The 15,504-nt window shown below is 40.7% G+C and overlaps 1 protein-coding gene and 1 long non-coding RNA gene across 4 annotated transcripts in view; one reads left to right on the forward strand and one right to left on the reverse strand.

Annotated features, from left to right (window-relative positions):
- Window positions 1–7,948, reverse strand: part of MLLT10 (MLLT10 histone lysine methyltransferase DOT1L cofactor) — a 129,902-nt gene extending 121,954 nt beyond the window's left edge. For all 3 annotated transcript variants that reach the window (XM_062633651.1, XM_062633650.1, XM_062633649.1), the window contains exons 1-3: window positions 7,772–7,948; window positions 6,968–7,136; window positions 4,149–4,228 (exon numbers count right to left, since the gene is read on the reverse strand). In XM_062633651.1, the coding sequence (XP_062489635.1) occupies window positions 4,149–4,228; window positions 6,968–7,136; window positions 7,772–7,810 (288 nt within the window). In that variant the 5' untranslated portion in view covers window positions 7,811–7,948. The remainder of the gene's footprint in view (window positions 1–4,148; window positions 4,229–6,967; window positions 7,137–7,771) is intronic.
- Window positions 7,949–8,382: 434 nt separating this feature from the next.
- On the forward strand, window positions 8,383–11,475 carry LOC134171446 (uncharacterized). The gene is made up of 3 exons (XR_009967635.1): window positions 8,383–8,470; window positions 9,930–9,986; window positions 11,320–11,475. It is a non-coding gene; the product is annotated as an uncharacterized LOC134171446 (long non-coding RNA).
- Window positions 11,476–15,504: the final 4,029 nt, after the last annotated feature.

The raw sequence follows: 15,504 nt of genomic DNA on the forward strand, positions 1-15,504 counted from the left end.
CATCAACTCATGAGCAACTCTGCAGTAACAAACCTGTAGACACATGTGATGAAAGATTTTTCTTAAAAGGGAGCTTGGGAGAGAAATACAACCATTGTTATATTAAAGACTAAAAAAAAACCCTCAAGCATTCAGACTGTGAATCATCTGTGCAGCAGATGCAGGAACAGCTCAGGTCTGGCAGGATTAGTAGCAAGAACCTATCACTATGAGATCATAATGTACCTGAACTGGCTTTGGAGGTAAACAGCACAGCTGCATTTCTACAGCTCTGACTCCTTAAGTACTGTATGACCTAAACTGACTCTGCGATGACAGTCTTTCTGCCTCTGCACCAATTTCCAACAAACACACGGAAGTACAGAAACTCCAGTTAAGCTAGATTCAGCTGAGACCCAGATGAATACTATCTCAAACCTTATGTGGCTAGCTCCACAGGGAGTCACAGCCCCCTCAACACATTCCGCAGGACTAAATTACACGTGGCTTATTAGATAAGCTGTAGTGTCATGTGTATGTGCCATCTCAGTTCTGGGCCAGTTCTGCATTCGACTTCATAAACCACCTCACAGGAGAAAAATTAAAAACATAGAAATGCCAAGTAGAAAAAACACCACCTTTACAACATTAGAATAATTTGACCAAGTCCAAACTGATTCTTCCAGATGCAACAACAGGCTTATGATATATGTATTCCAATGAAACAGATCAACAGCATATTAATTCACTTGCAATGCTGTAAGCAATCTGACTTCACATGTACAAGCTGAGCTGTGCCTGAAGTCAAACTTCCTGGAACCCGTAACACTGAAGTTCCATGCTGAGGTCTCCTGGTCTCTCTGAATCAAGCTGAATTCACAAGGACCAACACCTACATGTAGCTAATAAGCCACCCAAGCTAGCTGTTTGTGCAAAGGTTAAATGCCTCTGTGTTGCCTGGTATTTCTATCTCATGGATTATTATGGTTCCTTCATGATAAGCATAAGAAGTACTAGCTTCTAGTAAACCATAAACACACTGTCTATCTATATCCCACTATATACTAAAATTAAATCATTCTTAAAATAAGATCATCAAGAAAGATGTTTGGCACATAATACGATGATGGGGAAAGAAGTCTTTTTGAACAACTGTGCTACAATTCCTAAATTCAGCTTCTCTAGTCTCTTTTCAAATACCAGTACTGTCAGCCCCTGCATATGTATGCTCCATTCCATTTCCCAAGCCAGGGCCCAAAGTCCCTTATGTATTTTCTACTCCATATGCATACATTCTTACACTGTGACTAATACTACTTTTTCCTACATCAACATGTACCTGCCCTGCTTGATTCAGAAGTCAAGGTACATCTGAAGACATCAAAAGGACTCACTATGCAGGGTAACAACAGCTGGTGCTGACACAGGCAAAGGTGGGAGCAGTTGCCACCTATCCTGAATAGATTTCCATTCCAACCCCATCATAGGTCAGCTAAGATAAATTAGCTGATTTAGGGAAAACTGTAACTTTTCAAGCAGTAGTCAAAAAACTTACACAGCAATTGTAGAAAGTGCATACTGGGATTACAACCTTCTATTTATTATGTACTACATATGCATCATTATAAAAGGTAGAGCAGATAATAACCAGACACCTTGATATGACCATTATCCAAACAGTTCAGGCTCACAAATATCTCTGTTTCTTCACGCACACAAAACACATGACCCTGCTAGAGCCAAGGCCCATTACAATTTGCCAAGCCTGGAAATGTGTTTTCCAGCTACTAGTTGACCATTCAAAACCCAAGACGCTGGCTACCACCTCACTATCATAAATGCCTAAATCAACCAGCCAGGAGGCTTGTGTGGCTGAAAAATAATCAACCGCTGCTTTCACCAACAATGCACCAGCTTAGGAGCAGCACAAAAAAGAAAGGGAACACAGCAGACATGAGTGTGTAACACCTGAAAGTATATGGGAAGCCAACTGCTCTAACCTGCTATTAAGTGAAGTTCTCTGATGACCCACCTACTTGAGTTACATGCTGCTGAGTATAGTCTATTTCTTTCAGTTGTTAAAGCCAGACTAAATTCAGTGAAGCAATAAACCCTTGTCTCCTAGCAGAATGGATTTATTTGCCCAGTAACTGCAGCTTAAAAAAAAACCACACCAAAAAAACCCACACAACACGGGCAGCATCAGCAAGGAAAAATAAGCCTTGACTTCAAGACTAGTATACAGTATGGGTGATTTAATTCTGGTTTTGTTTCTAGATGGAAAGGCCAACAGAAAAAGTATGCTTCAGCCTCCTACCGTGATGATAAGGAGGTTTGCTTTTGCAAGTGTATTACTTTTGTAAGTGCATTAAAACTTCTGCATTTGATAAACTGGTTACAACAAAGTTCCAGTTTTCATACCGAAGTCAGAGCTTCACTTAAGTTTCTGAACGCTAAGGGCTTCTCCAAGACCCCAGAGACAACCACCATGTTTCTAACTCTCTAACATACAAGTAGTTGTTAAAACACCAACTGTTCTACCTCCAGTTTCACCAGAGAACCACTTACACCGATATATGCTATATTACAAATAGGAAAGATTATTTTTTTCCAAAACAAGATCAGTAATCAAATTGTTGAACTGTACCATAAACAGACCCCATTAGGTGGAAACAAGAATGGAATACACCAGGAAGAAAATTCAGTTAACGTCATCACTGTTTCTTCTTCAAACAGCAAAGAAAAGCAGTATAATGCCTATCAAAGCTATTCTCTTTGAGAAATTATCAGAATGAAGCAAGACATTGGTTTAGAACTCAGTACAGTTCTCCTTCATCCTTTGTGTCTGGAGAAGCCAGGAATAACTATGTCCTAAATCCTGAAGAGACTTCCCAATCATGTGCCAGAAAATTCCTTCTCCTAGCCTCCATCTCTCCACCACTTCTGTATTTTTAACTTTGCTGTCAATTTGTATAAACTAAACTCAACGACATTAAGAAAATGCTACTCAAAAAACTTTACATTGCTGATGGTCTTCCCAGGAAAAGAAAGAAACAGCCTTTATTCAGAAAGGGATGCTGTTCGGATTTTCTGTTGACAAATATTTGGAGAGCACACAAACCATGCTCCCACCAACAGGTTTGTTTCAGAAGGAATAACAAAGTCTAGGTTACTAGGGCATTATGGAAACAACAGCGATAAGCTGTGAAAAAGTAAAGTAACAAGATTCTTCAGTCCTGTGCCAAAAATTCACAGAACATTAAGTCATCCTACTGTTTCTTTGTATTAGAAAAGGAAATAGATACACCAAAAGGCTCATGTACACACTCTGTTAGTCACTGAAAATTTGGTCTCAAGCGCTTCATTTGTCTCCAGGTATGAAAGTCAGAAACAGTTTACACACTGCCCTAAGATGCTGCACCACCTTCTCTTTCCATTTTTATGTGAAATTTTTTTCAGAGACAAAAGAACAGGTCCGTTTTTCTAAATACTCTCACTTAATCTTTTGCTGGAAAACAAACTAAGAAATGCCAAATAGTAAGAAAGGTGATTCTCTTTATATGAAAACGCAGCTTGATCTAATAACATAAGAGTCTGACCAAAAAAATTCTCACATAATCAAAGAAGGGGAAAAAAAACACCTTTTGGGGTTTTTGTTGTTATTTAGAAGGATTATCTGAACCCCCAGTATTTACCATAAAAAATTTTGAAGACAGAGAAAGAAAATGTTTCTTCAGTTAGAGGTATCACATTCCAAGTAAGCATTAGGTTCCGAAATTAAGAACACTACTTATTGGTTAAGCATTCCTAGACTGAAGCTTTAAACTGGCAATCTAAAGTTGCTACAGAAGAAAACTGGACATGGATTTTATTTCTTCCCCATACCTAACTATGTAAGTGTTAAACAGACAAAATTACACAAAACCCACATCATACGTAAGAAGAAAATCATCTTTGAAGGGGGAATATAAATAAATAAATCAAACACACACACTCCCCCAGAAATTGTCAGAACACTTAATGGCAGTTGCATATTTCCACTTCTCAACAGCATCTAGATGGAATTATTCCAGAAAGCTAAGCTATTTTCTACTACTACTGGCATACTTGGGTAAACATTATCCACACAAGTGTAACAACCAGCATTACTTAATAAACAAAGCACATACCACTCTGGCTGCTCTTTCCTGAGATTCACACTTCCTGCAAAACCAAGGTCCAGTGGGTACTTGAACAATTCCATAGCAAGCTGTTTTGAACAAGACAAAATATTTCAGCAAACCAGCAGCACCACAGTACTATTCATATGAACATTAAAGAACAAGCTTAGTATTAATTGATCTCATGTCATTTCAATAAGTCAAAACAATATCTCTACAATGTACATTAAATCCTGTCACAAGAAATGAAGTACAAGTTTCCACTTGAAAATGTATGCAAAGGAAAGTCAATGAAATCTTTTCCTATTATATACATGCATTAGTCATAATGACTAAACAGATCAGTTGTCAAATTTTCAAATATATTATCCAAGTACTGACAGACCAAACTATCTTGATAAGCCCCTTCTACCATACAATAAAATTCTTTAACATGAGGAAAAACATCATTTTTGTTGCACCTATATTAACCACAGATGAGAAAGACTTTGATTTCCTTTTTAGAAAGTAAGAGGGAGGTTGTAAATGTGCAATCACGCATTTACATTAGCAAGAGACAGTGCAGGGTAAGAAGCTAATTACAGAATGAAACTTAGAGACAGGGCTGGCAATTACATCCAAAGGCAATGTGAGTTGGGCAAAGACCAAAGCTGAGGCGAAGTACTTCTGTATCTGCAAACGTGACAGAGTACATCTACAGCCTAGAACAGTCCACCACAGGTTTGTGCTCTGATACTGTTTATTGAGCTCCAGGACTTCCTTTGGTGTATACTTCCACTATCATGCAAAGCTTACTCAAACACATGAGATTTTGTCCTCCACAACTTGCCTGTGACTTAACACTTGAAGTTTCCTTTGAAGGAAAAATAATAATACCCCAAAAATGCAATTAATAAGGTTTCTCAGTTAATACTGCTGTCTGAACTTCAAATAAGGACTACCAGCTTTAACCATGAGGACTAGCACTTTTATGACAGAAAGACTACAAAAACAGTGGACATACTTCCTCTACCACCTTCGTTCACATGACATATAAACTCCAAAACTTAAAACATCAATGATGCAGTAAATCAAAACAGCTCTTCTTTCTTAAGACCTCTACAACATCTGTATTTAGAAGCAACAGTACTCTGCATGCTTTCTGCCAGATTCAAATTCAGATTTGCACCTCACCTTCAAAAAAAGGCTCAGTATTCTAATTTACTGAAGCGTGTCTCTATATATTAGGAATACTTCCCCAAACAGACTTTTGTCATTCATGCTATTTCAGCTCCAAAACTGCTGCTGTCATCAACTTTTTCCACTGATGATATTAACCAGACTCTAGAACAAGGGAAGATGCTCAAGATAATGCAAAAGTAATAGCTGGTTCAGGTATGACTTCTAGAAGTAATCATGTTTTAGCATTCTTTCCCATGATTCTAAGACTCCACACAGCAGAATTAACTTACTGGTTAACATTACTCAGCTCTTAAGAAAACAGAAAACTGATTCAAAACCAGACTAATTTCACAGATACTGTCAGCTCCCCTCTGCGTTCAATCTAACATTAACAAGAATAATTGAACTCTTTTGCCAATCTCCTTAAATTATTACTATTTATCACTAATTCTTGACAGCTTAGAAAGGAGCATAAACCTGAAACAGTTACTGTACCATCTTCAACACAATTCAGGACCAAGCATAAGACACACATTAGTATTTTCACATGCACCAGGCATGTTAGTATTTTCACATGCACTCATACTAATGAACCAGATTTAGGATTTTGTCTCCTCCAATTTGTTCACCATTTAGAAGGAGTCAGAGAGCCAGCCACAGAGCTTGTATGCCTGCTTGGGCATTGATACAGAGGAACTACCATCTTATTCCTTATTTCTACTACCATAACACAAAAAGACATCATAACTTTCTTTCTTACAATGTAACCAGCAGAATCCAGTTTCTTCCTCTGCTCTCACAAGAGGGGTCAACCCACTGACAGAAACAAAACAACCACACATAGAGGGAACGTGCCAGCTCCTGAGCTGAACTGGAAACCAACCAACCAGCCTCCACTAATCCAAACAAATCCAGCATCAGCCCTTCTGACTAGCACCCTCCCCCTACAGAGCCACAACAGGAAGTCTCCATCTACCAGGAAGCATCAGCCAAACGACATTCGAGGAAAGGCAGGCAGAGGAAGAAATCACATGACAGCTAAGTCTCTCCTACACACTGCTCTCTTCCAATCCTAAACCCTCCTCGTCTACTGGCTGCCCCTTAAATTTATTATTCTAACTTGGGAAAGGCAGGGACAAGAGGGATCAAGCATACAAAGAAAGAAATACAACAACAGTTGTCAGAATAGAGATTAGTAAGAAGTTCTGCAACAGAAGGGAAGGAATTTTAGGTAGTCTCTGGACTGATGCAGCTGAGGTTGCTAACAGTGCAAAGGCAGGCTAGGAAACACAGGCACAGAAAAGGCACAAGGGGAAGAGGAAAGGGGAAAAAATGGAAAAGGAACTCTTCTTTTCTTACAGCTATAATACAGGAAGTCATAATACAGGAAGTCTCAGATGAGAGAAAAAAAACAGGCTGGAAGAATAGAGGATGACAGGACAAGTCAGACCAGAAAGCACGTGGTCCTAGAGACAGGCGAACACGCTTCAAGAAGTAGCGGGGGGGGGGGGGGAGGATGGGGGAGACGTGGTGAGAAAAGGAGAAAAACGGCCAAGGTTGAGCGACTGGGGGGTGGGAGCAGGCCCAAGGGAAGAGGGCAGGGACCATCAAGAAGTAGCGAGGCTTGAGGCCAGCGCGGGCAAGCTGGCGCTCGCTTATCCACTCACCTTGATGCACTGCGACATTGCAGCCGTGCCCGTCGCAGTAGACAAGCGGGTTCTCGGCCCAGCCCCTCTCGTCGGAGCACACGCAGCAGCCGCCGATCATCTCCTTCATGCTATTGGAGAACTCGCCCTCCAGTGACACAGGCAGCAGCAACGGCTCGCTAGAGACCATCTAAGGGTTAAAAACACCGTCGTCAACACCACACACTCACACGCTGTACCCTCTGCCTGCCCCCTCCCCCGGCAGTGTCTCCCCTCAGTCACTCAGCCGCCGCCGCCGCCACCGCCGCCACGGCAATGATTTAGGGCCCATGACCGCTGCCTGAGAGCCTCTTCTCTCCGCGGCCCGACCAAGAGGCCAGGCTGTGTCAGTCAGTCACGGCGGCAGGCAGGCAGGCAGGGGCAGCCCGGCGACAGCACACTGAGGAGGACACGGCGCGGCAGGCAGGCAGGCAGGCAGGCAGGCAGGAGAGCAAGTCCAGTGCGCAGGCGCACTGCGCGCCCCCCGCCGGGAAGGCCTCGGCCTAGGGCCCTCCTCGCGATGGTTCACGAGCCGCCCATGGAACGTGAGCCGCGGCTGAGCGCGCGCTCTACCTCTCCCCCCAACACCTCCCTTCCCCCCACACCCCGGCTCCAACCGTCGCGCCGAGAGAGCGTGCGCGAGCCAGCGGCAAGGCAAGGCAAGGCAAGGCGCCCCGCCAGGCCCACCCGCCCCTCGCCTTGCCTCCGCGCCGCCCGCCACAGGCACCTGAGGGCCCGGCCCAGCCCGGGCCGCGCAGCGCCACCGCCACCCGCCCGGACACCCACCTCGCCGTGCTGCCACTCTCCGTCCCCCGGGCGAGCCATCGCGTGTTTCCACCCACCCCCCAGCCCCGCCCGGCCTAACCCTAACAACGCGGGCAGCGCTGCGCCGCGGGACAGCCCCTGCGAAACCGCTTCCCCTCCCAGCCCGGGCGAGCGTTAGCTGGGGTTATTGCTGCCCCCCCTCCCCTCAGTGTGTGTAGGGGGGGCGGGGAGGTGGCAGACATGCGCCCCGCTCCCACCCGCGATGTCACCGTGCTCATGCCCCCTTCAGGAAGGCGGCAGGACTCGCCCCGTTCCCGCCCACCCCGCAGAAATCATTTTTACTATCTTGTTTATTTTCCCCCTGATGTGCCTGCAGGACTAATGCATTCCCGCTCCCAACTTTTATTATCCTGTTTATGTCCCCTCGGTGTGCCTGCAGCACTAATGCATTCTCGCTATTATGCCACTTCCCTGCCCTCACCGCAACTTTTACTATTTTGTTTATTTTCCCTTCGATGGAGCTGCAAAACTAATGCATTATTAATCCCTCTCTTTCTCCTCTCCCCCCAAAACTCCTCGTGCGGATGCAGCGCTGCGTGGCTGTTGCTGCCACACCAGCAAAAGCGGTAGAGATAAGGCGAACAGAAAAACCAGGGCGGCCACAGACACACAAACCTAAGTGTGCTCTTCAGCACAGCTGTCCTCTGCTTTTACTTGGAGGTGGATATGTCTTTCTAGCACTTGGACATTGCGGAGGGCGGGTAGTAAAACAATCCTGTTGTCTCTTTTAATTGGGAGGGGGGAGGCATAATATTAAAACCTGGGGGGAGAGAGAGCTGAGATGGTCAGCAGAGAAGAAAATCTCAGGCTATTCAATTCTCCATTGTAAGCAGGTACGCCTGTAGCAGAAGGAACTAATTGTGGTGATTGTTAGGAGCACAGAGAAATTAAATACAGCCTTACAAAATTCTGCTCTCTCACTTGCCCCAGGGCCCAGCGCTTATTTATTTATTTATTTATTTATTTGGGGCTAGGAAGCTATCATTGATTTATCTTTGTTATCACGCTAAGAAGCAGAGAAGCAGAATTTGTGCATGTACTGTATTTCTCAGAATGATTTTGCAAGGCCAGCTCAGTTGATATGGTGATATCCATACAAATCACTACTGAATTATGTACATTCCTGGACACGTCACTACCCAGACCGATACATATGCAGGTTATATTTTATACATTGTTAACTAATAAAACATCTGCACTTGCGTAGGGGAGTATGACAAACTGCATGGAAGAGAGAGGTGGGATGTTCACAACTACCTACCCCCTACGGACATCCAAGCCTGCAGTTTGTATGCAGGATATCTTAGGTTAAGCTCTTTTCTCTGCTTTCAAGTTTGAAGTGAAATTACTTTGAGGAAAAATGGCGGGCAGGCAAAAACTGAATGAAGGTAGCTTCCTAGTTGGGGGGCCCAGCCAAATATGCAATTAACACAGCCATCTGAGACACATTCTAATCATTTCTCTGTAAACATATGCTCCAACATCCTTGAGACTTCAGAAATTTTTAAGGCACGTGTAAAAAATGGAGGCAGGGGGACTGGAATGTAGTAGTATGTTTCAGCTTTTGTATAATCGGTCAAGAGCCTGCACTCCAAAAAAACCCCACTCCACACCCTAATGTCCTATCTCAACACTGAAGAACACAAATTTGACCATGAAAGTATTTACATTATAAAATATACTTACAACACTCTTTTTATTACTTCTAAAGCTTGTAAAAATACCCTGAAGATTGCAGGTGCAAGCAATTATTTTGTAAGGAAATAAAGCAATTAATATATCCTGGTGGTTTAAAAAAACACAAATTATTTGAAGCTGATAGATACAGTGTCCCAACCCTTCTTCATTCTTGTCAAGAAAATGACATCTAATTTAAAAAGCATTCTCAATGATTCTGTTAACCCTGACTAAAAAGAAAAAAAGAAAAATAATCACACTACAGCAGCAAATCTGTCCTTTATTTCCCTAACAGGTAAATTAAAATAAATACCCTTTTAAAATGCAAATATATCAAATATATTTTAATTTGTTGGATGATTTTATACATTTAGTAAAACTTGTATTGAAACAACTGTAAATTTTTCGCACAGCTTTTTTTTTTTTTTTATTCATTGAGAAGGTCTTCCTGCAATTTCTTCTTTGAAAAGCAACTAGTACAATTCCCGTGTCTGTCTTGGTGAGTTGAAGGTTTTTTAATGTTAGCTGTTTTAAGGTTCAATTTTTAGTTCGATAAAGAAGCACAAAGAAAAAATTAATCACTTTGCAACAACTTGATTAAAGCTGCACCATGACAACAAGAGTATATTAGTGAAAAACCTAGTGTATAGTTTTCAAATAAAATATTTTAATCCCACACCATGTATCACACCAGCTTCGTATTGCACAGCCTGAAATTTTGCTTTGGTGAAAATTCAGTCAAGCCTAATACATTCAATTATTTAATGAAACATTTGTTGTCTTTTTATGGATTTCTGCTTAATTCTTTCTATAGAAAGAATGTACATGGACTGAAAGAAACTCCATGACTACCACCTTATGGTATTGTGTAATATTTGATGGAAAAATTTAGATAACCTCTTGATAGTTCTGTAAAACAATCATTTAGAGAAGACCTTTGAAATGCAAAATAGGAAAAGAAATGCATTACCACTAAATAAATACTGCAAACACTAAGCCTATAATGGCTATGGAATCAGAACATAAAATCTTGTAGCATATATGTTCTTATGATTGTAGTATTTAATAAGCACTGACATGACACAGAAGGCCAATTTTCTTTTTTTAGAAAAGAAGCTTGTCCTTTTATAGTGATATATAAGAGATTAAAACAATTAGAGAGGAATATAATTCAGTGAGTATGAATGAATAATTTCATTCTTAATCTAAATGCAAGGAGAAAATTCAATTCTCTTTAAAGGAACCTACAAGACCTAGAAGCTAAACAAGTTATATTGTAAGCAGCATACAAGAAGATTATATGTTTTCATATTTTTGTGGATACCCTTTTCAAATAGAGTGACTGTGTAACTGAAAAAAAATTACACTCTCCAAATGCAAATTGTTTTTAAAAGTTTAAGAAATTACTCAAGATAACATTAACATATATTGGTGCAGAGCACTTTAGCTTCATCAACAAAAATAACAAGGTTTTCACCTTAAATTTTTAGTGCAAATTAATCAGTTCCAATAATAATGCTAAGATTTTGGAAAGCTTGCTTTAAATTTCACTTTTTTTTTTTCCCTAAAAAATGCTAAATCATACTGTAACTTCAGTGAATAAAACAAAACATTGAACAAGAAAAAGTCTTTCATTTACAAAACTGCATTACCAGTTGCATATAATCATCAGAAGAGTCTTCCAGGAATAACAGAAAAAGCATGGACTTCATATAAAATGCACACTGTATCAGAAAACATGGACTGATACTGGGACTTGAATCTGTAGAGTGAGGAGACTCACTTCTTTCCAGAAAGCAAATTTCTGATAGCAATTTTTACTCCATTTTCAGATAGGGTCTTTGTGGAAAAAGCTTTGATCTTTACCTATGTGGAAATGGATACACACTGCAGCTAAACAGAAGCCACTGAAAACAGGAAAATGCCAATAACTTCATGATACTCAATAGGTAGAATAATGCATCTCCTGATTATCCATTTAAAATACATTGATGCTTCTCTGCCTTTTGTTTATGTGGGTTTAAATCATTAACAATCTACACTGAAATGCATTTCTAATCATGAGTATTTGCTTCATTTCTGGGAAGGCAGCAGCAAAATAGTCACTTTACACAAAATAAAATGCAACTCTTGTGTGCTGACCTTTGCACACACTGCGTTTTAAACGGCAGGCTGTCTTAGATCCAACAAATTATTTCTATCCATGTTCAATTATGAAGGATATAGCATGCCTACAGAACCCATATTAAAACATGTTAATGTATCTTTACATGCTTACTCCTATGTTACACTGAGAAAGAATAAAGTTCTTTTTCCTCCTATTCCGTAATTCACTGCTCAAATCTGCACTTAACACCCATACAAACACCATGTACTGAAGAACTAAAAAGCTTCAAAATTTAGCATGTAGTCACTTCTTGATCAGGAGTTTGCATGCTGTGTATTTACATGTTATGCAAGTACAGGTAGCATCATCACACGTCATAGCAGCGCATCTCCTGGACACCATGCTTCTTTAGATGCTGCACCATTTTCTTTTGTGCAAACATAATTACAAATTTTGCAGTTCTTTAGACTGCAAAGAAAGGGGGAAATAACTCCACCAACTACTGTATTCATTTTATTGCTTTTAATTGTATTATCACCTTTGGAAACTTTGGTAAATTCCACTTAACTAGCAGCAATGGACAAAATTGGTGGTTTTCAAGTACTGCTTCTGTTACTAATGTTGGCATTTAAATGTTAATTTCAGACTGAGGTTTACGATAAACATGAAACAAGGGATTTTCTTTGAATGAATAATCTCAAACCAAAATTCTAAATAAAGGAATCCTAGCACTGGATGTTTTTAAGCACAGTGATTATTTCCTTTTAAAGATTTAACATTCCCTAAATGGTAGAAGTTAAAGATTTAAATGTGACAGCTAATTTATAATTCTCTACATTAAAAAGGCATTTAAATGTTAACCACATTTTTATGAGTCAAGTCAAAGTAATGATAATTACAGTATGATACAAAAGAACCTGAAATAAACTTCTAGTAAACCATATTGAGTATTAATGCTTATTAAGTCCTGAAAAGCTGGGTTAGTAAACTCTGGAATTTAGATTATATGCAACTTAAATGTAACACAGGGCTTTTCTCCAGAGAAAAACACTTTGTTTCAAAGTTTGAATTTTTATGAGAAATGTATTAATTCATTGGATTTTTATTAAATACATTTACATAGCTCCACTCCAAAACCAAGCCTCAGATTACTTTTCTTCTGTAGACGTATCTCTATGTAGGATTTGCTAAATTAACATTCCATATAAATTAATAGCCTTTTTTCATGTTTGTTGTGTTACGATAAGCAGAGTGATGCTGCATTGTATCACAGGTCACATTTATTCAATTTTGATTTACGAATGGGATCTGTACTGCTTATTAAATACAAGAAATGACATGCTGAATTTCCCATCAAATATCTTAAATACAGACTTACTTTAGGTAGATTTGTATAAACAAAACACATATACATAATACAGGCGTGGGAAAGGAAAAGCTGTTTTGTTAGATGCTAAAGCAAATTGGAGTAAATCAACCGCATCCGTGGGCTGTATAAGCAATATTACTCTGCTTTTCCCAGTACCATTTGGACTAAACAATGTTACTTTTTTATTTAAAGTGTTTTCTTCTCAACAAGGGGCCACCACTTCCCAATCTCAGAAACACGCCCCAGAATATGTTAATTAATTGTATTGTGTCTCTGAAAGAAAGAGGTTGCCAAATGCAATAAAAAAAAAAAAAGTCTTTCGATCAGTGAGCTGCGTTCCCACTGCCAGCGACCATCTAATTTCAGTTCCACATATATATATTTATATACACAAAGATACATTTCCTCTAGGTACGACTTTGACCATTTAAAACTGACTACGAGCGAAAGTCTAAATTGACCACATAGGGTGTATCTGGGAAGCTTAACATTCCTGTCGAATTAAGCACGCAAGCCTCAGATCACTTTTTGTCAATCTTACTCTGGTACTTCAGAGTCGGGAATGTGGGTAATTTTTATATCGTGGTACTTCCCAATTAAAAGCAACAACAGTGCTCCTTTGTGAAAAAAAAAAACAAAAAACTTAATATATGAAATACATCAACACATTGCACACAGATACAAAATAAAGAGCAATGAAGAATGGCAACACACGGTCTCTATTTTTTTTTTAGTATCTTCCCTTTCAATAAGATAGTTTTCAAATAGCGATATATTGTTTTAGTAAATACAACAGTATTAAATGTCCTTCTGAATGACGCTTTCCTAAATTTGTAAATTGCCAAGCAGCAATCAAGAGAAAATGCATCTCTGGAATACTCAAATAGGAGAAGTAAAACAAAACCAAGCAACAGCAACAAAAAAAAAAAAAATCTTTTTTTCCTCGATCTTAAAGTTAATGCCTTCAGGTACTACCAGGGTGGTGTTTTCCTATTAAATATTACTGGCATCTCCAGCTTTCGAACAACACGGATGCTTTTTACCATCTAAACTGAATTGAGCTTTTATTTGGAGGAGTCCCACAAAAGCCTGCAAGTTTACAAAGAGTGAAAGAGAAGTCCCAAACTGTATTATCTGAAACAATGACTGCGAGTATGCAACTTCCCAAGTGTGCGTGGGGGGAGGAAAGTCACTTCAGAATTATTTTCAACTAGGTGATATCCGTAAACATCATCCTTCAACTTTTTACTTGCTGCTCATGATCTATGCAAAACGTTAATTTCTTGGCGATAATTTTAATTAAAAAAAAAAGTAAAAATAGGTATCATTTCTGATTTTTTACAATAAATTCTCATGCACTAGAAGATAACTTGCTAAAAATAATCACAGTTCCCCTAGAAAAGATTTTCTTAATTAGTTCTCTAGAACTAATTCTTCCCTCATCACAAATACGAGCCCCTTCCCGTTTTAATGTAATCTTCCAGAAACAACGTGCAAAGACTTTTTTTTTTCCCCTAGAAGATCAAGGGCACTTGTTGGAAATTTTCTTGACCATCAAGTTACTCAATTCATCCTCTATGAAAATACATGAGAAAAGCTCAGGTCTGAAATGGCGTACCAAAACAATTCTAATTATTTTCGGGAGGAAGAGGGGGAGACAACAAACACTTCCAATAAAATAAATCCTTACAAATCTCAAACAAACATCAAACACTTGGGGGGGGGGAAGTCCATATACGGTGCTTACATGAAAAACAGGATAAAATTAATGCTCATTTTTATAAACAGACCATTAAGACGAGTTCCTTCCAAAATTCTCTTTGGCTACATTTATTATTCCAAATTCAGCGGTTCGGAGCAGTTTCTCCCGATTTAAGAAGCCCTGTTCTAAAAATCCACCCACAAACAGATGTTACTTTATGTACAAATCCACTGCGGTAGTGGGGTTTCGAGGTTTTTTACCTTTCAAGTAACACGTGAGCTACCGCCTCACTGGAGCTCTCTCAGTGGATGGCACTTCTAAAGACTCCTCTCTTATTTTACCCGTTCTCCTCCTGGAGCCCCCCGAGCCGCTGCTGCTACGGGTGAGCGCACCAGCCCAAAGGGGCCCAGCGGCGGCGGGGTCTCTTCCCTCCTTCCCTCGCTGCGGCCGAGCAAGCCCCGCCGGCGGAAAGCGGCGCGAAAAGAAGCGCCGGGGAACAATGGGGAGCGCATGGAGGAGCGGGAGCCCCGGCCGCGCTTCCCCCGTCCCCACCGCCCAGCCCTGCTCCGCTCTCGCCGCCTCCTACGGCCAAGCCGCGGGAGGGGGCGGTGAGCGCCGACCCCGCTCGCTGCCGGGCCGATGCGGCTCCTCCGTGTTACCTAGGCTCTGTTGCCCGGAGCCCGCTCCGCTGACGGGAGACCCTCGCTCACCCTTGAAATCCCCTGGGCAAGCTTGCCAGGTCAGCGCCGCGCTGCCGAGGGCACCCACAGGTTTACGCTCGCAGCCGCTCAGCCCCCAAACTCTCCCGCCACACGGCAAGCAGCAGTGCTGCAGGGCGA

The sequence above is a fragment of the Pezoporus occidentalis genome, unplaced genomic scaffold (assembly GCF_034315485.1).
Source record: "Pezoporus occidentalis ecotype Australia unplaced genomic scaffold, CSIRO_AGI_Poc_V1 ctg40, whole genome shotgun sequence".
NCBI lineage: Eukaryota > Metazoa > Chordata > Aves > Psittaciformes > Psittacidae > Pezoporus > Pezoporus occidentalis.